General features: G+C 46.2%; 1 protein-coding gene across 2 annotated transcripts in view; it reads left to right on the top strand.

Annotated features, from left to right (window-relative positions):
* GREB1L (GREB1 like retinoic acid receptor coactivator) overlaps positions 1-22,542 on the top strand; it is a 294,440-nt gene that overhangs the window by 50,091 nt on the left and 221,807 nt on the right. For both annotated transcript variants that reach the window (XM_030212882.1, XM_030212875.1), the window contains exons 2-4: positions 106-239; positions 1,505-1,664; positions 17,868-18,065. In XM_030212882.1, the coding sequence (XP_030068742.1) occupies positions 1,508-1,664; positions 17,868-18,065 (355 nt within the window). In that variant the 5' untranslated portion in view covers positions 106-239; positions 1,505-1,507. The remainder of the gene's footprint in view (positions 1-105; positions 240-1,504; positions 1,665-17,867; positions 18,066-22,542) is intronic.

Genomic DNA, 22,542 nt, shown 5'->3' with positions numbered 1-22,542 from the left:
AGATCTACAGGCTTTCTTTTTCCTCCTTTCCATTTTCATAAACTTTTATTAACGGTTTTTGCAATTCTTTCATACTCATCGCCTGCTTTATTTATGCCTTTTCAGAGTTTTGTCCAGGAGTTCCTTAGTCAGCGTTTTGGTGCTCTTGGTTTGTTTGGAATGCACTGCCCAGCAGAGGGAACCCACAGGAACTTCTGAATTTAACCTGCCATCATGTGAATCAGTACAGTTCAACGGAGGTGGGGTTAATACACTTTTGTGTGTCTTTTAGAAGGAGATTGCTTACCCAACAGCTTAAAATATTTAAAATTGTTACAGAAGTTTAAAAAAAGGGGGGGCTAGGTGGGAGGAGGCACTTATCCAACCACCTATTCCATCTTTTCTATTTTGTTTTCTAAGCCTTGCTGGAGTAGAGACCGACCGATTTTTTTTTTTTTTTTTTGCTTTGGTGCCGAAACTGGCTGGGAAATCTGGATTTACCATGCTTCAGTTTAGGCTAAAAATGCAAGTGCATTTTTGGCTAAAACCAAAACTCCCCACCCCGTGACCACTCTGTGCCATCCTGTCATCCTTTTCTCCTCCCCGCCCCTTCTGCATGTAGGAAGCCCATCCCACCAGGCCAGCCCTCCCCCCCCTCCCCGGCAGAAATCATGTCCCCTTGGATCACCCACCAACTCTGCTCTCCCCAGGTCTAACTTCAAAATCCTGGTGGTGTAGTTGTGGCTTCAGGCAGGAGGAACTCCTGAGTTGTTCCTACTCCTGTTGACTCTGCAGTCAAAATGGCTGCTACGACTTCCCACAGCAGCCTCATGAGACTGCTATGGGAGGTCATTGAAGACATTTTGAAATTGGAACCTGCAGGAGCAATCCCCAGTCATTCCTGCCCATGCTGGTTCCAGTTTCAAAATGGCTGCCACAATATCCCATGGTAGTCTCATGAGGCTGCTGCAGGAAGTTGTGGCAGCCATTTTGATTGCAGAGCTGGCAGGGATAGAAGCAACTTGGGAGTTGCTCCTGCTTGGACCACCTCCTGGGGGATGGGTTTGTGTCTGGGGATGCTGGCCCAGCGGGATAGGTTTTCTCGGGGGGGGGGGGGGGGGAGAGGAAAGGGCGATGTTTTTGATTTTGGCTTTGGTTCTGGATGCGATCGAATGCCCCAGTTTCAGTTACCATCTATTTTGGTGTTTATTTCACTTGGCTGTTGTGGGGTAGAATGTGTGAATATATGGAGGATACATTGAGGCTCATTTTCAAAGCACTTAGCCTCCCAAAGTTCCATAGAAACCTATGGAACTTAGCCTCCCAAAGTGCTTTGAAAATATGCCTCATTGTGTTAATGCTTTGTACTTCCAGAATATTTCACAACAAAATGTGGACATTTGGAAAAGGATGTAGACTTTGTATAGACACTGTAGATCGTTTATTGAATTATTCTGAATAGTAATGTTCAAATGTGAATATTCTGTTTTACTGGTAAAGATAAATCTTGTTTCTGTCTCTTCAGATCATGGGGAATTCATATGCAGGGCAACTCAAATCTGCCCGGTTTGAAGAAGCACTACACAATTCCATAGAAGCGTCTCTGAGGTGCAATAGTGTTGTACCACGACCTGTTTTTTCTCAGCTGTACTTGGATACTGACCAGGCTCCCTTCTCCCCAGAAGGTAAATAGAAATACACAGTGCTTTTATTGTGTAGTCAGGGTCGACAGAGGCAGCCGCACAGGGCCTTGTGCTCCCAGGGGCCCCATGGTCCTCTCCAACCTACTTTAACGCAACACACCCTGGTGATCTAGTGACCTCTTCAGGACAGGAAAGAACCCCACCCTTTCCTGCCCACTGCCGCGTTCTTCAAAATGACTGCCGAGAGTTCCAGCAATGGCCTTGTGAGACTTCAGTGGAAGAAGCGCTGCCAGTAGACCAGCAGCGCACGTTAAGGTGGGGGGGGCGGCAAAGCATGTAAAAAATAAATATCGTCAAAAGGGGGTAGGTAGGGGCGGGGCTAGGCAAGGATATGGGGGTTCCCACTGAACTGGTCTGTGCAGGGCCCCACAGTTGCTAAGACCGGCCCTGTAAGTAGTAACTGGCAGGGATGAGGCAGTGTGGGTACCATACACTTCAACTAGAGAGGGCCATGTGCAGATTATTTTATATACAAGTTCAATAGTTGCCATAATAAACACATATTGCTCTAGGAAAGAATAAAGGCTGCCCCTTTGACAGATGTAGTCCTGACAGCAGTTGCTTTGTTTCAGGAGGTCACAGCATAACTTTACCAAAATATGTGGAAGGGCCTGGATAGCTGGGAAGCTTTATGCTAGGTGTACAGTATGGGACTGGGACAAAACTCCATTCTCTTTACCACTAAGGCCATGATGGGCGGTAGGGGACCAAACTCTAAAGCTTCTGTGGAGGATTGTCACCCTCGTAGTTGCAATTTTTACACCACAAAGCAGGCATGACTAGGTGTCCAGCCTTCAAGAAAGTTTCTGAATAAAAACAGACTTTATTGAAATGATTTCTTTAGATGAAAAGGCCAGATACACCCTGTGTATGAACAATTCTTTGTATTCGCTGTCTCCAAATAGTTCTTTGACAAACTCTGTCAGGGTCCTCAGTTCTTCTTGCTCCTCTTACTTTTACTTTCCTCCTCTGTTTCTTAAGCTCTGTTGAACACAAGCCCACTTTTATGGACTGCTTCCTTTTGTCGCCAAGTAGCCCCTTCCTATAGGGTTTGGGCACCCCACTGGCCTCTGTTCCTCTTCAGCAGGGTGAGGATTTCCTAAAGAATTTCTCTCGTCTCTGACACACTGGACCTAGCAACCCAGTACTGCAGGGTGCAGGCTCTCTTTTCTGAGCCCTAATTACTTCCACAGTAGGGTATTGGAAGTAGAGACCCTAGTCCCTTTTGACCAGGGGTGTTAAGTACCTTTCCATTACATTACCACCAAGTCACCTTCCATATATGTGTGTCACATTATAGTTTCTATCCATTTGCCACACAGGAATCTAAGCTGTTCATGTAGGGAAAACTGGTGGGGAAGGGGGAGGGGAACAGAATTTTCCCCCACATATGGGAGAACATAAGAAAAATACTGAGATGGCTCCATAGAGAATTTCATTTTCTGCCTGGGTCACCAGTTTTTTCCAGAGGGCCAGTACAATTTTGGAGGGGGGGGATAAATGAATGTGAGAGTTCCTTGCAAAGTAGCTTGCTGCCACTTTGAGGCAAAAAAACACCCTTCATTTGTGATACTAGAGATCCCTATGTTCTCTGAGGAGGCTTCTATCTTCTCACAAGTGGGTGACGCCGATCTACATCGCCCGGTATGGTATTTGCCATAGTAAAAGAGAGTGGAGCGTGAGCCGTGCTCCACTGCTCATGTGCTTTCCCGCCCGTCGCGCGAACGTGGTTTCTTCTTTCTTCCGTGTGAGGAGAAGGGTGCTGTTTTTTGTCCTCACTCGCCTGGTTTTTTGAGAGCTGTTTTGTGCCTTCCGGCTATTTTTCTATTGTCCTCTCTTTGGCTCTTTTTATTGGAACCCTTTTTTTACCCTTCCTTTAATTTCTTTAAAATCGTTCTGCCCGGTTTTAAATTTTATTATTTTTTCCGTCTACATCAGGCTGCTTTTAGACCCTGACTTCGGTTGGGTCTCTTCCTTTGTTTTTCTCTGTGCCTTGCCTCTTTTTCAGGCACCATCCAGCTGTTTAATTTAGCCAATTAAATTTTTCCATCCATGAAGATTCCCAGTGGCTTTAAGTGCTGTACCCGGTGCAGTCGGACTATCTCGGGAAAAGACACCCATTCTTGGTGTCTGCAGTTCTTGGGCCCAACCATAGCCCTACTAACTGTTCACATGAAGAAGAGGACCCAGGTTTCCTGAGAGGCTCAACGAGAAGATTTTTGGAGCCAAGTCTGGTGCCTCGATGTTGAGCATTGCACTGGTATTGGGAACTTCAGTAAACGTGGCCTGCTGTTATACCTTTAGACACTGGGAGCAGTTAAGCATCAAGTTGGTCTTCACCTGTCTCGAGTCCTCCTCCTGTGCAGGCCCCCCCCCCTCCCGGGACCTTCCGTTGGACCCAACCCCAAGGCAACGTGAGGATTTGACAACAGCCTTGTCTGCACCGAGGAGCCTTGGTGTCATTCTTCAGGCGAAGGCCAAGAAACAACCATCATTGGACACCCTCAATGCATGGTGCCGGGAGCTCTGGGGCATCGAAGGATTCGGCACATGAGAAGTGTCAGTGCCAGGAGGATCGCTCTCCCTCTATACAAGAGGTGTTGATGTTCCTGTCTCCAAGCAGCCAAGATCCCACTCCGGCATTGACTCAAGTGATTCTTCAACCTGCACCTCAGCTGGCACCCCAGCTTTTCCTAGTGTCGGCCCTCGATGAGTGCATCTGTGCCTTACTCCCGGAGCTGCTGGATGGCCTAATGCAATAGTGTGCATCAGTATTGGGGGTGCTTGTGCCTACCTTACCTCCCGTTGCGGCCACTCAAGCCGGCACCCTCCCCCCCCCCAAGACATTGGTGGAGGGAAGCCTCACTGGAGTCGAGGTGGAAATCGACTTTTCGACGCCGCTCTTGAGGACATGGTTCCTTGGCACCGAGGCAGGTTCATTCTCGGCAGTCCCATAGGGTGATACTGTTTGACACTTAGGAGGAGCGTTCATGGGATTCAGAGGAGGATCCCAGATACTTTTGTCCAGATGAGTCTTATGGGATTCCTTCTGAACCCTCCTCTCCACCTGAAAGGAGACGGTCTCCACTGGAGAGCCTTTCATTTCCATATTTTGTAATGGAAATGGCTGAGCTATTCCCATTCCTGTGGAAGTGGAGGACAAGCCCAGGTCCAAGATGCTCGAGGTCCTGGACTATACTTCTTTCTAAGGAGACTGTGACTGAACCTCTCTATGAGGTACTCAAGGAAGTCCTCGTCAGGAACTGGGAACCTCCTCTATTGGTCCCAGTTATGCCCAAGAAGATTTTACACCCAGCATCGGATCCACGGTATATCTGCTTTTTGATGGGCCTCAGTTGCCTCACAATCCCATAGTGGTGGAATCTGTTCTCAAAAGAGCCATGAGTTCCAGGGACTATGACTCAGCGCCCCAGACAGAGGAGCTAGAACCCTGGATTCTTTTGGGAGGAAGATGTAAATGACTTCGATGCTCATCTCCCGTATGCAATCCTATCAGCTCTTCATAAGTATCTACTTGTGAAACTCAGTGCTACAGCTGTCAGACTTGGTAGACACGCTCCCTCTGGAGCAGGCCGAGCCTTTTCACCAGTTGGTCAAACATCATTAGACGTGTTGAATGTTCTTGGCCAGGGGCACTTGCGACACTTTTGACATGGCATCCAGCATATCTTTTCAAAGTATAGCAATGCACAGACTCTCATGGCTGCATGTTTCTGACTTGGTACATTCTGTTCAACAGCGGTTGGCGGATGCCACTTCCTGGGGGGATAACCTTTTTGAAGAGGTTGAGGAGGTCGCTGACCAAATCTAGAAATACACTGATACAATCTTTTCTCTCTCCCGCCGGGCACCTTCTGCATCAACCTTCTCAGCTGGGAGGACTTTTGGCAAGCCAAGGAGGAGTACCTATTACTATCCTAGGCATAGGTACAACCCTTTGGCTCACCAGCCTACTCAGGCTCAGCCCCAGTGCGCTCTTTCACATCAATAGCATGCGCCTAAGGCCCCTGCTGCTTCCCAGGCAAATCAAGGGACAAGCTTTTGACTGGCTTCAGCAGAGCATAGCCACTGTCAGTGTCCATCCCAAATGACTTGCTGGTCGGGGGGAGGCTAAAATATTTTCACCAAAGGTGGGCTCTTATAGCCCCCAACCGGTGGGTTCTTCAAATAGTCCATCTCGGATACGCCCTCAGTTGGCATCTCAAACTCCAAATTGCCCACCGAGAGCTTATTCATTCAGTTCTCAGCACAGGCAGGTACTTGCAGAGGAACTCTCCGCCCTTCTAAAGGCCCATGTGGTTGAACCCATTCCACCAGGGGAAGAAGGTGTCCCGTCTGTGGCCGTGACAACCCTCAGACTTACCCTGTTTCTGGGAGTCAGTGTCTGTGCTGGCTTCTGCTTGTCTCTGTGTCTGTGTCTGTCTTAGGTTCTCTCTGGCTCTGTGTGCTGATTGCCCTACTGAACCTCACCTGTGTGGGCTATGCCTCTTCCAAGTTGGCTGCCGCCTCCTCCTCTTTGCCAGTATCCAAGATGGCTCCCGCTGTTCCTTCCTATGGGCTGACTGCTCTGTGTGTCAAGCCTCTGTTTGGTTGCAAGGTGATTGCTGCAGCTGTGGCTCTGGTGTTGAAGGGCTTTATTAGTCACTTGGAGACTACAGTCCTGGCCTTTGCATCTCATCTAAAGGTCCTGGTGTATAGAGTGCTCTGTACACAGTTTCAGTGTTTGCTCTGTGTGAGTTTCTATGTTTGTTTAGACTAGCTAGCTTAGGCACCGTCTGGCTTGTAGCCTGTGTATAGCTTTGCTAGTGCTCTGTGTTTGTTTAGACTAGTTAGCTTAGGCACCGTCTGGCTTGTAGCCTGTGCATAGCTCTGCTAGTTCTCTGTGTTTGTTTCCAGTGCATGACTAGTTAGCTTAGGCACCGTCTGGCTTGTAGCCTGTGTATAGCTTTGCTAGTGCTCTGTGTTTGTTTAGACTAGTTAGCTTAGGCACCGTCTGGCTTGTAGCCTGTGCATAGCTCTGCTAGTTCTCTGTGTTTGTTTCCAGTGCATGACTAGTTAGTTTAGGCACCATCTGGCTTGTAGCCTGTGCATAGCTCTGCTAGTTCTCTGTGTTTGTTCCTAGTGTTAGACTAGCCGCCCTTGCTAGCCACTATCCCGAGACTGTGATTGTTCCTAGTGTTAGACTAGCCGCCCTTGCTAGCCACTATCCCGAGACTGTGATTGTTCCTAGTGTTAGACTAGCCGCCATTGCTAGCCACTATCCCAAGACTGTGATTGTTCCTAGTGTAGACTAGCCAGCTTAGGCACCGTCTGGCTTGTAGCCTGTGCATAGCTCTGCTAGTTCTCTGTGTTTGTTCCTAGTGTAGACTAGCCAGCTTAGGCACCGTCTGGCTTGTAGCCTGTGCATAGCTCTGCTAGTTCTCTGTGTTTGTTCCTAGTGTAGACTAGCCAGCTTAGGCACCGTCTGGCTTGTAGCCTGTGCATAGCTCTGCTAGTTCTCTGTGTTTGTTCCTAGGGTAGACTAGCCAGCTTAGGCACCGTCTGGCTTGTTAGCCTGTGCTTAGCTTTGCTAGTTCCCTGTGTTTGTTCCTAATACTTGACTAGCCAGCTTAGGCACCGTGTGGCTTGTAGCCTGTGTATAGCTTTGCTAGTGTTCTGTGTATGTTTCCAGTGCATGACTTGTTAGCTTGGGCACAGCTTTGTGGTTAGCTGGTGTATAGCTTCCTAAGTCTCCTGAGTTCGCTCTGTGTATGTTTCTTGTGTATGACTGGTTTGCCTGGGTATAGCGTTCCTATTAGCCTGGGTACAGTTTACTAGTCATTGTGTGAAACATGCCGACTGCCAGAACCCGGACAGTCCCTGCCTGTCTGCCTTGCCTCCGCCTAGGTGCCAGGGGGCACTCCTGGATCTTCATTCCTGCTGTTCCTGCTTGCAAGTTCCAGTTCCGGGTTTTCCTGTAAGTCCTACCGGCTGCCAGAACCTGAGGGCTCAACCCTCGTGGAAAGGCGGTCAAGTGTAGGTGAAGCCTAGGTCCAGTGTGTTCCAGTCCAGCGGGTTTCACTCCTGTATGTTCCAGTCCAGTGGGGCCACTCCAGTGTGTCCAGGCTAGCGGGCCCCACTCCAGTGCGCACCCGTCCGGTGCGTTCCAGTTCCGAGTATTCCTGTGTAGAACTCCAGTCCGGGGTTCCGGTCCAGGGTTGTCTCATCTCCACCTGGAAGGTGATCTTGCCTGCCACTGCCGCTCCACGGTAGTGGCCTATGGACTCACAAACCCCGTGCTCCCGGGGAAGAAGCCTGAAAGGATGCCAAGGTCCTCGAGAGCGCGGCAAGCGCGAGAGACGCGACAGAAGGGAAGGGATTCTATTCCAGGTACTTCCTTGTGCAAAAGAAAACAGGGAGGGATGAGTCCCATCCTAGACCTAAGGGCCCTGAACAAATTCCTAGTCTGAGAAAAGTTCAAGATGGTTTCCCTGGGCACCCTTCTCTAAATGATTCAGAAAAATGATTGGCTATGCTCTCTGAACTTTTAAAGGATGCATATACTTGCATCCCGATACTTCCAGCCTACCGGCTGGGAACACATCACTTTTCAGTATTGCATGTTGCCTTTTGGCCTTGCGTCAGCTCCCAGGGTCTTTACCAAGTGTCTAGTGTTAGTTGCAGCATCACTACGCAGACTGGGAGTCCATGTGTTCCCATATCTCAACAGTTGGCTGGCGAAGAGCACCTCGGAGGACGGTGCTTGGGAGTCCATGCGAGTGACTATTCAGGTTCTAGCTACTATGTTCATTTTAAACTACCCCAAGTCCCATCTACATCCTGTCCAGTGATTGGAGTTCATAGGAGCCCTGCTCAACATACAGAGGGTTTCTCAGAAATGCGAGCGAACAATCTTGTCTTTCTTGCGTTCAAGGTTTTGTGCCTTTCAGCAGGTCACAGCTTGACAGATGTTGAGGTTGTTAGTCCACATGGCTTCCACAGTATACGTTACACCCATGACACATCTTCACATGACATCAGCTCAGTGGACCCTGGCTTCCCAGTGGTATCAAGCCACGGGGAATTTAAAAGTCATCCAAGTGTTCCCAGAGCTTGTATGCTTTCTTCAGTGATGGAGAATTCGATCCAGTTTGACTCTGGGATTTCCATTCCAAATTCCTCAGCCACAAAAAGTGCTGATGACAGATGTATCTCTCCTGGGATGGGGCGCTCATATAGATTGGCACATTCAAGGTGCTTGGTCTGCCCAGGAAACAAATCTTCAGATCACTCTCCTGGAGCTTCGGGCGATCTGGAACACTCAAAAGGCTTTCAGAGATCGATTGTCTGTTTGGATGAGAACAATTTGGTGAGATAATCTGGTTGTAGTGTATTACACCATCAAGCAGGGGGGCACCGGATCATGCCCTCTGTGTCAAGAGGACGTCCGGATGTGGCATTGGGCTCGCCAATATGGCATGTTCCTTTGAGCCTCTTATCTGGCAGGCACAAACTATACGCTGGCCAACAGACTGAGCAGGATAATGCAACCACACGAGTGGTCTCTCAGCATGGACATAGACCACAAGATCTTCCGAGAATGGGGCACCCCCTCGGTGGATCTTTTTCATCCCTCGGTTCTGTTCCAGGCTTCAGGCCCACGACAGACTATCGTCAGATGCCTTCCTTCTCAATTGGGGGACAGGTGTTCTATATGCGTATCCTCCAATACATCTAGTGGGGAAAACTTTGTTGAAACTCATGCAAAACCGCAGAACCATGATTCTGATCGCGCTGTTCTGGACGTGGCAGATTTAGTTCCCTCTTCTTCTGGAGGTATCCTCCGAACAGCTGTGGAGGTTGGAGTGTTTTCCAACTCTTATTATTCAGAACGAGGGGTTACTTCTACATACCAGCCTCCAGTCTCTGGCTCTCACAGCTTGGATGTTGAGCACGTAGAATTTGTTTCCTTGGGTCTCTTGGAGGGTACCTCCCGTTTCTTGCTGGCTTCCAGGAAAGATTCCGCTAAGGGGTGTTGCTGTTTTAAATGTAGGAGGTTTACCGTCTGGTGTGTGAAAGTAAGGCCTTAGATCCCCTTTCTTGCCCTACATAAACCATGCTTGAATACCTTCTACAGTTATCAGAGTCTGTTCTGAAGACCAACTCCATAAGGGCTCACCTTATTACAATTAGTTCTTATCAACGTGTAGAAGGTAAACTCATCCATGGACAGCCTTTACTTGTTCGCTTCATGAGAGGTTTGCTTTTGTCAAAGCTCCCTGTCAAACCTCCACCTGTGTAATGGGATCTCAACGTTGTTCTCACCCAGCTGATGAAAGCTCCTTTTGAGCCACTGTATTCCTGCCATCTGAAGTACTTGACCTGAAAGGTTGTTTTCTTGGTGGCTGTTACTTCATCTTGTAAGGTCCATGAACATCAGGCCTTAGTAGTATATGTATCTTATACTAAGTTTCATCACAACAGAGTAGTCCTCCGTATGCACCCTAAGTTCCTGCCGAATGTGGTGTCAGATTTCTGTCTGAATTAGTCAATTGTCTTGCCAACATTCTTTCCCCGACCTCATGCCCATCCTGGTGAAAGCAGCTTGCACACCTTGGATTGCAAGAGAGCACTGGTCTACGTGGAGCAGACAAGGTCCCTCAGATAGTCCACCCAGCTTTTTGTTTCTTTTGATCCCAACATGATGGGGTTGCCATTGGGAAACTCACCATTTCAGTTTGGCTAGCAGATTGCATTTCTTTCATTTATGCCCAGACTGGGCTGGTGTTGAAGGTTCATGTCACAGCTCATAATGTCAGAGCCATGGCTGCGTCGATATCCCACTTGAGGACAGCCTCTATTGAAGAAATTTGCAAAGCTGCGATGTGGTCTTCAGTCCACACATTCACATCGTACTACTGCCTTGAGCAGGATACCCGACATGACAGTCGGTTTGGGCAGTCAGTGTTGCAGAATGTGTTTGGGGTCTAGAATCCAACTCCACCCTCCTAGGCCAGTTTTATTCTGTTCCAGGCTTCACTCTCATTCAGATTGTATATAGTTTCTGGTTAATCTGCATTATGTCCTCTCCATTTCGAGGCCCAATTGTCCAATGTTTGTTGTTTTCGGTGAGCCTGGTTGCAAGGGATTCCCCACTTGTGAGAAGTTAGAAGCATGCTTATCCTAGGAGAAAGTGAAGATATTTACGTGTAGCAAGTATTTTCTGAGGACAGCAGGCTTCATATTCTCACAATCACTCCCACCTTCCCTTGGAGTTGTCTCCGACCAGCAGAAGAAAGGAGGTGTTGATGCCCCTGTACAAGTCATTGGTGAGGCCCCACCTGGAGTATTGTGTTCAGTTTTGGAAGCCGTATCTTGCGAAGGATGTAAAAAGAATTGAAGCGGTGCACAGGAAAGCTACGAGAATGGTATGGGGTTTGCGTTACAAGACGTATGAGGGGAGACTTGCGGACCTGAACATGTATACTCTGGAGGAAAGGAGAAACAGGGGTGATATGATACAGACGTTCAAATATTTGAAAGGTATTAATTCGCAAACGAATTTTTTCCAGAGATGCGAAGGCAGTAGAACGAGAGGACATGAAATGAGATTGAAGGGGGGCAGACTCAGGAAAAATGTCAGGAAGTACTTTTTCACGGAGAGAGTGGTGGATGCTTGGAATGCCCTCCCGCGGGAGGTGGTGGAGATGAAAACGGTAACAGAATTCAAACGTGTGGGATAAACATAAAGGAATCCTGTTCAGAAGGAATGTATATTTGGGAGCTTAGCCAAGTTTAGGTGGCAGAGCTGGTGGTGGGAGGCGGGGCTAGTGGTTGGGAGGCGGGGATAGTGCTAGGTAGACTTATACGGTCTGTGCCAGAGCTGGTAGTGGGAGGCGGGACTGGTAGTTGGGAGGTGGGGATAGTGCTGGGCAGACTTATACGGTCTGTGCCAGAGCCGGTGGTGGGAGGCGGGGCTGGTGGTTGGGAGGCGGAGATAGTGCTGGGCAGACTTATACGGTCTGGCCCTGAGCTGGTGGTGGGAGGTGGGACTGGTAGTTGGGAGGCGGGGATAGTGCTGGGCAGACTTATACGGTCTGTGCCAGAGCTGGTGGTGGGAGGCAGGGCTGGTGGTTGGGAGGCGGGGATAGTGCTGGGCAGACTTACACGGTCTGTGCCCTGAAGAGGACAGGTACAAATAAAAAGTAGCACATATGAATTTATCTTGTTGGGCAGACTGGATGGACCGTGCAGGTCTTTTTCTGCCGTCATCTACTATGTTACTATGTATGTTACTCTACTTTTTGCTTTAGTATTAAACTGAGGAGACTGCGTTCGTGCGACGGGTGAGAAGGCACTCATGCATGCATGCGCGCCACAAAGCTCTCTCTTTTACTATGGCAAATGCCGAACAGGGTGATGCGGATAGGTATCACCCACTTGTGAGAATATGAAGCCTGTTGCCCGCGGGGAATCCCTTCTACAGACATGTATCTTTGCTTTCTGTCATTGTTGCAGGCCTTGATGTGTGATCAGGGCCTGCCCAATATTTTACCTGCCTCAGTGTAAGTCTTGTCTCCTACTGTGGTTTTAGCCCTGAAAGTCTGACAGCATACTGACCACCTAGTTTATTGAACCTTCCTGTTATCTTAGTTGGGTGGCCTTGGGCCAGTGCAATTTTGCAAATTTGACTGAATTGTTTGAGGAATGGGTTTCCAAAAAATTTGAAAATTACAGTTCTATTTCTGTAGTATACCTCGCATGGCCAATGAATGTGTGTTTATGCTTTTTTTGTCTGTTTTGGGAAAAGGCAGAACTTTAACTACATCATCAGAGTGACCATTGTGTTTCCTCATTCAATCGGCCACTAAAGTGGACAGAATTATTGAAATATTTGTATTTTTCAATAGAAAAAAATGTATTTAGAGGCTCTGTGAAAGTCAGCCTTGCTAAAGGCTCACAGGGATGGCTTAACCATTAGACTGAGGGCTTCAGATGATAAACGGTGGCAAAATCTCCAGCCTCTGATGTCACCCACCAGTGCCTCACCTGGTCTAAAGGATAAACCTTCTCCCCTCCCCTCACTGCAAGTCCAGCATCTCTCCCTCCCTTTTCCATCACAGTCTTGTACATTTTACCTTTCCAGCCTTTGACAGTGGACTATTTTTCGATCACTTGGCTGTTTTGTGCTGCTTATGCTGGTTTTTTTGTAAAAAAAATTCCTTTTATCCTTGTCCTGATATGCAATGTGCGACCGTTCTTATTTAAGAAAGATACAGATTAGCCCCTGACGCAGCCCTATTGTTGGGCGAAACACGGCCTGTGTCGATCAACTGTCTTACATATGGTATCTTCAATAAAGTTTTTTGGATATTATACTGATCTGCTAGTTTGTTTTCCACGTTGGATTTTGCAGATCGTCTCCCTTGTTGTTTTCTGGGACCCCCATTTTACCTTGGTTGCCAGCAGCGACAGTGGCAGCATGACCAACAGGTGGCTTTTGGCACACCCCTGCTCCTTTCTTCTGCTACGTCCTGCCTCTTCTGATGCAATTTCCTGTGGGTGGGACACGGCAGAGTGAAGACATAGTTGGCTTGGGGTGCCGTTATTCCTTGAGCTGGCCCTGAAGCCTCACCTTTTGCTGATCATCTTTGGGAACCTACCACAAAATGAGGGTGCTTTTTGGAAATCAGATTTTTTTTTTTTAATTTAAGTTTACGATATTACATATTGCCAGTGTTTTCCCTGGTTTGGGGGGGGGGGGGGAGGTGTGTGCCTGACAGGCACGCCCCCCTCAGGACCAGCTTGATCGTCTCCCCCCCCCCCCCCATATATCTCTGGCACCCTGATGCCTCCACCCAAGGAGGAAGGTTATTAAAGGATAGATTCCCCTCCCTCTCCTTCATTAACTACTACAAAACATCAGTGAATTTGAATTTCTCACAGCTCTCCTTCATCACTAAACTCTGTCCACTCTGGCAGCCTCTCACAGCTCCTACAAAACATCTTACATCTCTATCACTTACAATCTCTTCACACTGACAGAGATCACAGAACTAACTCTCAAAACCCTTCACCTCTCTGTCATCTGTGATCTTCTCAGTCTGACAGATATCCCACTAGCAAACACCCACTGGTATTTCTTTCTCCAGAAAACTCCTCCCCCTTCTTCACATCCTTAGTTGCTATGCAGAAGAGAAATTGGTACATTACTGACATCCTGTGCTGTCTGACAACATGACAGCATCAAGTACTGATGGGAAAATCACACAGATTGAAATGCCAACTTCACTAACACAAACTACCTTCTGTCACACCCAATTTATATATGGGTTACATCAGTCAAGCAAAAAATATCTGTCTGGCAAAAAGTATAGTACATAAAGAAAAAAAATGGCAAACATTTTTATTTTATTTATTTATTTAACACATTTATACCCCACATATTCCCACTTAGTTGCAGGCTCAAGGTGGCTTACACAATACCATAGAGGCAGGCTTTGGTTCGGTAAAATACAAATACACAATAATAAGGAAATAACATTTCATTCATGCATCATACCCAGTGGGATCCATTCTACAGATACAAGGAAAGAAAATGATAACTGAATCAGCAATACAACCAGCTCTCACCATCTGATTCTTTATATAAATCAACTGTTTATGCAGTGTTTCAAATCCAGTAGCTTTATTTTTACAGTATTTATTTTAAGGAAGCCCACCGTGATTAGTGCTTTTCACTGGTATCCTGCCACAAGAGTCTCTAGATTTTGGAAATAGCATCTTGTAATATTTTTAAATGAAATTATTATTTTTTTAAATATACTAACTGCATGCCTGAATTTTATTACTGCACTGTATATTTGAATATCCACAGGTTATTTGCAGTTTAGAAAGTATTTAAGGAGGATGTGCCCTTTTTATGATTTTCTGATTTACAGCAATGGTTTGCTTTCGGGCAGGCTGATCATTTTTATATAATCAATTTGTCCACTATGTGTTCTGTTTGCCACACCAGATCTTTGTCCTTGCAGTTTGGTGGTCAATTGTGTGAGTTTTTAGAAGGGTTGGCATTGGGTCAGGTGTCCAAATCATGGTTCCACAAAGCCTTGGTCAAATGTCACCCGCCCAGGGACTATCAACTATTGCGGGAGGCCTGGGACAGGGGTTTGGGGAGATGCCTTTCTATCCTCTTTTTTTCAGCACTCCTTTAAAACCTTATCTGCACAGTGCTGAGCTTCAGGATTGCCACATCCACACAGTTTATAGAGTCTGTTTTTCACAGAAGCAAGCACACCTTGAGGGGTGTACAGGCACTCTTTGTTGCATGACATGTCAGTTGGAAGGCAGGACCTTTTCTCATGGTTTATGCCATTGTAGTGTCAGGGCTTTTTGGAAAGAGCTGTTTTTCTATTTACAATTCATAATGGGTTGCTCTCTCAGGTTTTCTTTTGAAAGGGCTGTTTTTAATTTGCCTAAGTTATTGGGTGCTAGGAACCTGGGAGAGTGGATATTTTTGGGTAAATCTTATATTTTGGGGAAAATGTATTTTAACCATTGGCTGTCACCTCACCCTCCGTTCTTTTGGTATTGGCGGAACAAACTCCATGAATGAATGCTGTGGGAGTCCTATGGGGCTTGACTTTCTCCTAAAAGGCAAAAAGATTCTTATCAATATGGGATGCCTACCTCCAAAAGAGATCTCCCAAAGCCTGTAGTCATATTTTGAATTATTTTCACCATCAGTTTCTTGCTCCTTTTTGTACTCCATGGGCTCTCAGGCTGGGATTTGGGTAGGGTTGGGCGTGTGGGGGGGGGGGGGTCTGTAGGGAAGTTAGTTCTTTTTGGTAAGTGTTTGATTTGGAGTCATAAGAACACAGGCCCTGGACCACTGTTTTACTTGTTACCTATACTGTTTATTATTCAGAAGTTGTGAGGGAATGGTGGGGTTTGGTTAAAGTTTGATGATGTTATTTTACATGTACTAGTAAAGAGATTTTATAAATAGAAAGTATTTAAAAAACTTGGTTATTCCAAACATTTGTCTTAAAATGAGAACATTTGGATTGTTTATAGTGATTGCATCTTCCAAAGGTATGCCTACGTTTTGTTTCTGGTTGTTACCTGCATTGAACTGATTATGGTATATGCGAGTTATAAGCATTGTATTGGTATTTGTATTTTTCTGTCCCTGAAGGAGCGCATAATCCAAGTTTGTACCTATTTTGAGTTCTAGTGTTAAATATTAATTTATGACATTTATATCCCACATTATCTCAAATAGGATTCAAGTTCAATGTGACTCACAATATAACAAAAGCAGAACTGACAAGGCATTCTGATTTGATTACATAGAATGAAGTGTGTGTGTAAATATATATATATATATATATATATACACACACACACACACAAAAATTACTAATAACAGCAAAACATGATATGGTCATGAAAATTTCAGCTGACAATCCTACAGTTTGATCTGGTAAGTTACTACAAGGTTCATTTACAAAAACATTCTTAACAAAGAAAATGCATTGAAATCCCCCATAAGGAGGGGGTGGGGAGGACTATTTTTCCCGAAGTAGCTGCCTTGTGGCTAAGTTAGCATGTACTTTTTATCTGTTGATTTTGCACTACATTTCAAAGGTAAAGAACACATGGTCTTTACCTTTAGAAAATTGCCATGGGTAAGAAATACCTGTGGTCTTGAGCACGTACTTTTAGTTCAGGTGGGTGTTTTAATGGAAAATAATACATGTATATTGGAAAATCGGAAATTCCAAATTATTGCGCAAAACATGTCTCCCCCAAATGTAACTGTACATACATGCATTTTGCAGGCAACCACATAAATGACTCAAAATCATCCTTATGTCTTGTATCATATTGACTGTGCTGTTAAATGTGAGTGTGTCTGTATATGCAGTTATTATAAGCAGTGGTCAAACTACTGTAATTATGCTCTCATCTGATATCTGAGTGATATGGACCGTGATGTTAAGCTTGGACTTGAGTTAAATAGGCAATAGGCTAAGGAACATAAGTAGTGAAATCAGGTTTTCCATGCTGTGTGCACTCTCAGAAGGCTGTCAGCTAAATGTGGCCCTAAGAAAGTGAAAACAGGATACAGGACAAGCCAGGGGAAGTGGGAGCACCCCTACGTCTGGTTCTGTTTCATACATGGCAGAGGGGAAGTAGAAGGACATAGTATAACCTGATCCAAGAAGGAATTTCATTCCTTTGTGTTACATGAGTACAGGGGGCTAACCAGTACTGCTTGACTAATTATGTAAAAAGTCCAGAAGGGGAGCATTCTGTTCCAGGGAGCCAGGGCGACTTGATCGGTCATTGCGGACCATAGTATAAGTCCGGCTAATTGAGGGAGAGTCTTTCCTACATTGAGTAACCAGACAGGTGTAGACATTACTGCCTCACTAGTTGTGATGCAATATTGGATTTATAACCTGGGTTTTTGCAACTACATTCAAAGTGGTTTTAACCTGGGTTTATAGTTATCCCAGGCATTCTGTCTTCGTTTACTTCTATTCCACCATGTGTGCTCCCCTTCTACCAACATCAGATAGCAGAGGATGGTTTTCTAAGCGGCATAAAGGAACATGTTAGAGAACTAAAGATTACAGGTAGGTAGCACGGTGTACTGAGCCTAGAATAGGTCGGGTAAGTCTTTGACTCGCTTACAAAAAACTGTTTTTTTGGTAAGAAAGAGAACTTCAGAAACCAAAGCTGAACAATGAAGTAGTTGTAGGCATTGAGAAAAGTACTATATTAAAGGGGGTAATTTCCAGCTAAGGGGCATGACCAAGACAGATTAATTACTGTGATGATTGTGTCACTTTTGTCTGATTTGGAAAAGTAGTTTTTGAACAGTATATTAAATGGTACAGAATAAAGAATACTTAAATGAAATGCAGATCACTTGCTACTGCTAGCCACAGTTAAAAGCATAATGAGACAACAGTTAGTTCTGCTAAAAGGTAGAATAAACAGTTGAACTTAGCCTAGCTTATCTATCACCTAGCAAGCTCTATTTCCACCCAACCTCTTTTTATACTATCAATGTAAGAGAAACTATCAATTACGTACAGACACTGTGAGGGCTTGCTTGTGGGTCACAGCAGAACTCTGACATAGGATAATTGTAGTTGTACTTTTGTGAATTAGATGTGAAACCAAAAGTGGAGGACTTGGATAAAGAGTTGGTCCATCGTTGTACTCAGAATGGAAGCCTGGACTTTTCTACAAGCCATACAGTCCCTGAGATGGATGATGAAGATGAGGAGGAAGATATGTCAGATTCAAGTAGCCCGCCACTCCCCTACGCCCAGAAGCCAGCCCCAGAGGGGTCTTGCACAACAGATGGTTAGTTTTCCTATTTATCTTTTCCCAATGAATTTTCTGTACCACAGGAATTGTGTGTAAAGTGAAAGTTTGTAGTATACAGTAGTATGGGGTAATTTGTATATTCTAGTATTGAATGACTTGTGTGTTTTGCACATGGACCCTATTATCTGCCCTGATTTTGAGCCCCTACTGAGTTATGGTCTCACATCCCCTGCATCACTCACTGGGCTGCTTCTGTGTATGTTGCTTGTTTTATTGTGGAATATTAGTAAATTGTTCTAAGCTGTTGAGTGAGGAGAGAAGCTGCATCATGCTGCTACATGATACATATACCCACACAATATACATAAAGCAGTCACTATCACACAATTCACATATACTACCAGAGACAACACACAGACCCCATATGGTACTCTGAGACTTCCCCACAGTTTGCAAATGGAGGAAGGGGAAATGTGACATTGAGGCATATTTTCAAAGCACTTAGCCTTCCAAAGTTCCATAGGTTTCTATGGAACTTTGGAAGTAAGTGCTTTGAAAATGAGCCCCTTTGTGTCATGCTGTAAGTTGTACTTTTCCACTTTTCTTTTTATAACTGTTTTCACCAGTGTTTTCTAGATTTGTCTTGAATTGTACATTTTCTTTGCTTATCTTTATTTTGTCATGTGGGAAGTAATTTTATAATAGGGCACCTATTGGAAATGCCCAAAAATGATACATGATTTGTAAATGTAACATTGTTGCATATGTGCCTTTATAAAACAGGTTTCTAGTAGACTCCTAGTAGCGCACACATTCTCTCACAAATATACACCTGCTTTGAAGAGGGTGTAAGTCTGCGTGTACATGTTTTTTATAAAATGCCCATGAACAGCTCTACTCATACTACAACCTGAGAACATCTGTGCAGAAGGCACAGTCTTGTGAGGCATCCACTTCTTAACATGGGATACCTATGCACATTTTTATAACAGCCATTTCCACATCTAAACCATGCTTTTCCTGCGGAAAATGTTTTATAAAATTACCCCCATTTTATTTTGTTTATTTAACTTTGTACACATTCTGCCTTTATTCTCCTTCTTTCATTTGTCTACACGTCTTCCTTCTTTTTCATGGTGTGCTAGAGATAAACCTGTCTGGAGCCATTGCCCCCGAAAGAAGCCTTTCTTCTCATTCTGCTCCCTACTGGACATGGGGGAGGGGGGTATGGCTTTCAGCTGCCCATGGAGCATGAGATGGAAGGGGGCACACGGCTGAAGGTTTGCCTAGGGCATTAGATATTCTTGGACCAGCCCTGGAAGCTTCTAGGGCTGGTCCAAGGGTATCTAATGCCCTAGGCAAACCTTACGCCGTGTGCCCCCTTCCATCTCATGCTCCATGGGCAGCTGAAAGCCATACCCCCCCCCCCCCATGTCCAGTATATCCCCTTTCCTTCTCTGCCCTCTCCAGATCGCCAGCATCCTTCTTCCTCCCCCCACCTGGTCTATCATTTCATAACCTGTCGTTTTCCCTGGTTCTAGGTCCATCATCTTCTCTCCCTTCATCTTCCCATGATGCCTCTCTCACCCTTCCTCTTCCAGGGCAGCTCCAAAAGTTTTCTGTACCACTATGGGGCCTTCTAGTAGAGGTCTGCACTCAAGCTCTACTGCACCCTGCTTTCCTCTCGACAGGAAATGTGTTAGGGTAGTGCATGCCATGCTAGTGTTTGCACATGGGCCTCTACTGGAAGGCCTCCATGCTGACACAGAGTACTTTTGGAATGGCCCCTGAAGTGGTAAGGTGACTGAGGTTGCATTGGTAAGGGAAGCAGTGGTGTTCCTTGGTCGGCTGGCACCCGGGGCGGATTGTCACTGCACCCCCCCCCCCCCCAATGCAGCGTTGTCTCCCTTCCCGGTGCATCATCTCAAGACACCTGCTCCCCCGGGTGCAATTGCCTCTTACCTCCTGGGCTGCTGAGCTGCTGTGTGACTGTTGGCTCTGCCGATTCCCTGCTCCTTCTTCCCCGGAACAGGCAGTAACATCAGAGGGAGCAGGGTACCGGCGGAGCTGACAGACACGCGGCTGCTCCCTGCACCCCCCTTGCAGCGTGCACCCAGGGCGGACCACCCTCAGTATGCCACTGAAGGAAAGGGGAAGAAGATTTTGGACCCAGTACTGGGAGAAGGAACAGGAGAGAGAATGTTCTACCACGCAACTGCCACCTGAATACTACTGTTCTAGTTGGTTGACTAGTTCGTTTAATTGCATCCAATTCCTTTCCTGAGGGTCACAACAGCTCTCTTGCTTCCTGGACCAGGAGAAGGTATAGCTGGAGCTCAAGGATTAGGGCTTTTCCTGGACCATGGTCCACTACAGTGTCCTCCTTTGTCTGGGTCTGCTGCAGTGGAAATGGCTTTGGACCTAAGTCACACTGCAACAGCAGAGTGAGCTGTTCCATCTTTTGGCCTGCTCAGGCCACCATTCCCTGGTCTCACGCTCATCCTTCAGCTCACTACTGCTTGTGCCACTCCATAGAATCATCCCTGCCCCCTCACCCCACACTAGAGAATGACACGGGAGCGGACCACGCGGTGAACTGCGGTTAAACCATGGGAATGGAAGAAAGTTTCTAAGTTTTACTGCAGGTGCAAAAAGAGGTTATTTCCCCACCCCGTAGGAGCAGTAATAACCCCTGCAACTGCAGTAAAACGGACACCTACCTTTTTTCTGTCCGTTCTGCAGTGTTCATTCATTGGTGCTTGTCGGCTGCTTGCTCCGCCTCCTCCAGGCTGCTTTAGCTGCAGGGCAGGCAAGACACACACCTACTAGTGTGACATCATCGCTAAGAGGATTCCTGATTGGCCTTTCTTGAGTCACTTCAAATTTGTTTACAATTCCCATTGGTGCAGCTCAGAGATGCCATCAAAGTAAAGGACTGCCTCTCCTTTGTGGCCTCGCTGCATATGCACAGCAGGCAGGAGGTTCAGTGTGCTCACCTCAATCTGTGCAGCATTCCTGATCGCAGCCCATGGTCCACTCCAACCCGACAATCTCAGCTTAGCTGCCTAGCTGCTGTCCTTATACTGCTGATTTCAGCCGCCTGCAACCCTTCCCGTGATCTGAGAGGTTGAGAGGAGAGCCCTGGGCTGGCACAGCCAGAGACCTTGCTGAAGAAGACATGCACTACGTCTTACCGGTAAGACAATAAGAAGCAGTTTGTCAGATAATGAAAGACTTTGGGGCTGGGCATGAGGGGGAGGATGAGTGAATGGTTTGGAGCAGAGGGCAAAGAGGGGCATTGCCTCCCCAAACACTGCTGCACGGAGTGCCTGATTCTCTCACCCCTGCGTGTTCCAGTATCATTCTGATCTCTCTGTCTCTCTCCTCCTTCTTCCCTGTTCAACTTTGTCATTTCTTGTCCTTCCTGCATCTGCTCTCTCCCTCAAACCTCTCCCCCTCCCCCCTCCCACAGTCTTCCAGACCAAAGGCAGTGATTAGGACAGGATGCAGGTGTCAGGGCAAGGAGGTTTAATAGACAGGAATGGAAGTGAGCCTATCTAGTCCACACACACACTGTAAGCAACAAGGAAGCCAGTTAGGTTAATCTCTGTTTCTACTCCGCGCAGCTGTCATCCAGTATACTCAAAACAAAACAAGGCAAGCAAACCTATGACCTTCTGTGAGGAGGTTTAATAGACAGGAGTGGAAGTGAGCCTATGTAGTCCACTGTAAGCAAGGAAGACAATTTGCTCAATCTCTGTTTCCACTCCCCCGTGCAGCCGTCATTCAGTACACTCAAAACAAACCAAGCAAATCATAGTAGATGATAGTAACATAGTAGATAATGGCAGAAAAAGACCTGCATGGTCCATCCAGTCTGCCCAACAAGATAAACTCATATGTGCTACTTTTTGTGTATACTTTACCGTGATTTGTATCTGTCATTTTCAGGGCACAGACCGTAGAAGTCTACCCAGCACTAGCCCCGCCTCCCAACCACCGGCTCCGCCACCCAATCTCGGCTAAGCTTCTGAGGATCCATTCCATCTGAACAGGATTCCTTTATGTTTATCCCACGCATGTTTGAATTCCATTACCGTTTTCATCTCCACCACCTCCCGCGGGAGGGCATTCCAAGTATCCACTACTCTCTCTGTGAAAAAAATCTATAATAAGTCTAAAGCTGTTTTAGTTGGATAGGCAGTGCCTTAAAAGGTGGAGGACAAAAGATTTTTTGTATTTATTTTTTTTTACTTATTGGACAGCTTTTTAATTTTATTTGAAAGCTTCCCATATGCAGATACAGTGGTGGAAATAAGTATTTGATCCCTTGCTGATTTTGTAAGTTTGCCCACTGACAAAGACATGAGCAGCCCATAATTGAAGGGTAGGTTATTGGTAACAGTGAGAGATAGCACATCACAAATTAAATCCGGAAAATCACATTGTGGAAAGTATATGAATTTATTTGCATTCTGCAGAGGGAAATAAGTATTTAATCCCTCTGGCAAAC

The sequence above is a fragment of the Microcaecilia unicolor genome, chromosome 1, assembly GCF_901765095.1.
Source record: "Microcaecilia unicolor chromosome 1, aMicUni1.1, whole genome shotgun sequence".
Taxonomy (NCBI): domain Eukaryota; kingdom Metazoa; phylum Chordata; class Amphibia; order Gymnophiona; family Siphonopidae; genus Microcaecilia; species Microcaecilia unicolor.
The sequence above is the reverse complement of the archived record's forward strand: the minus strand, read 5'-3'. Positions and strand labels throughout refer to the sequence as shown.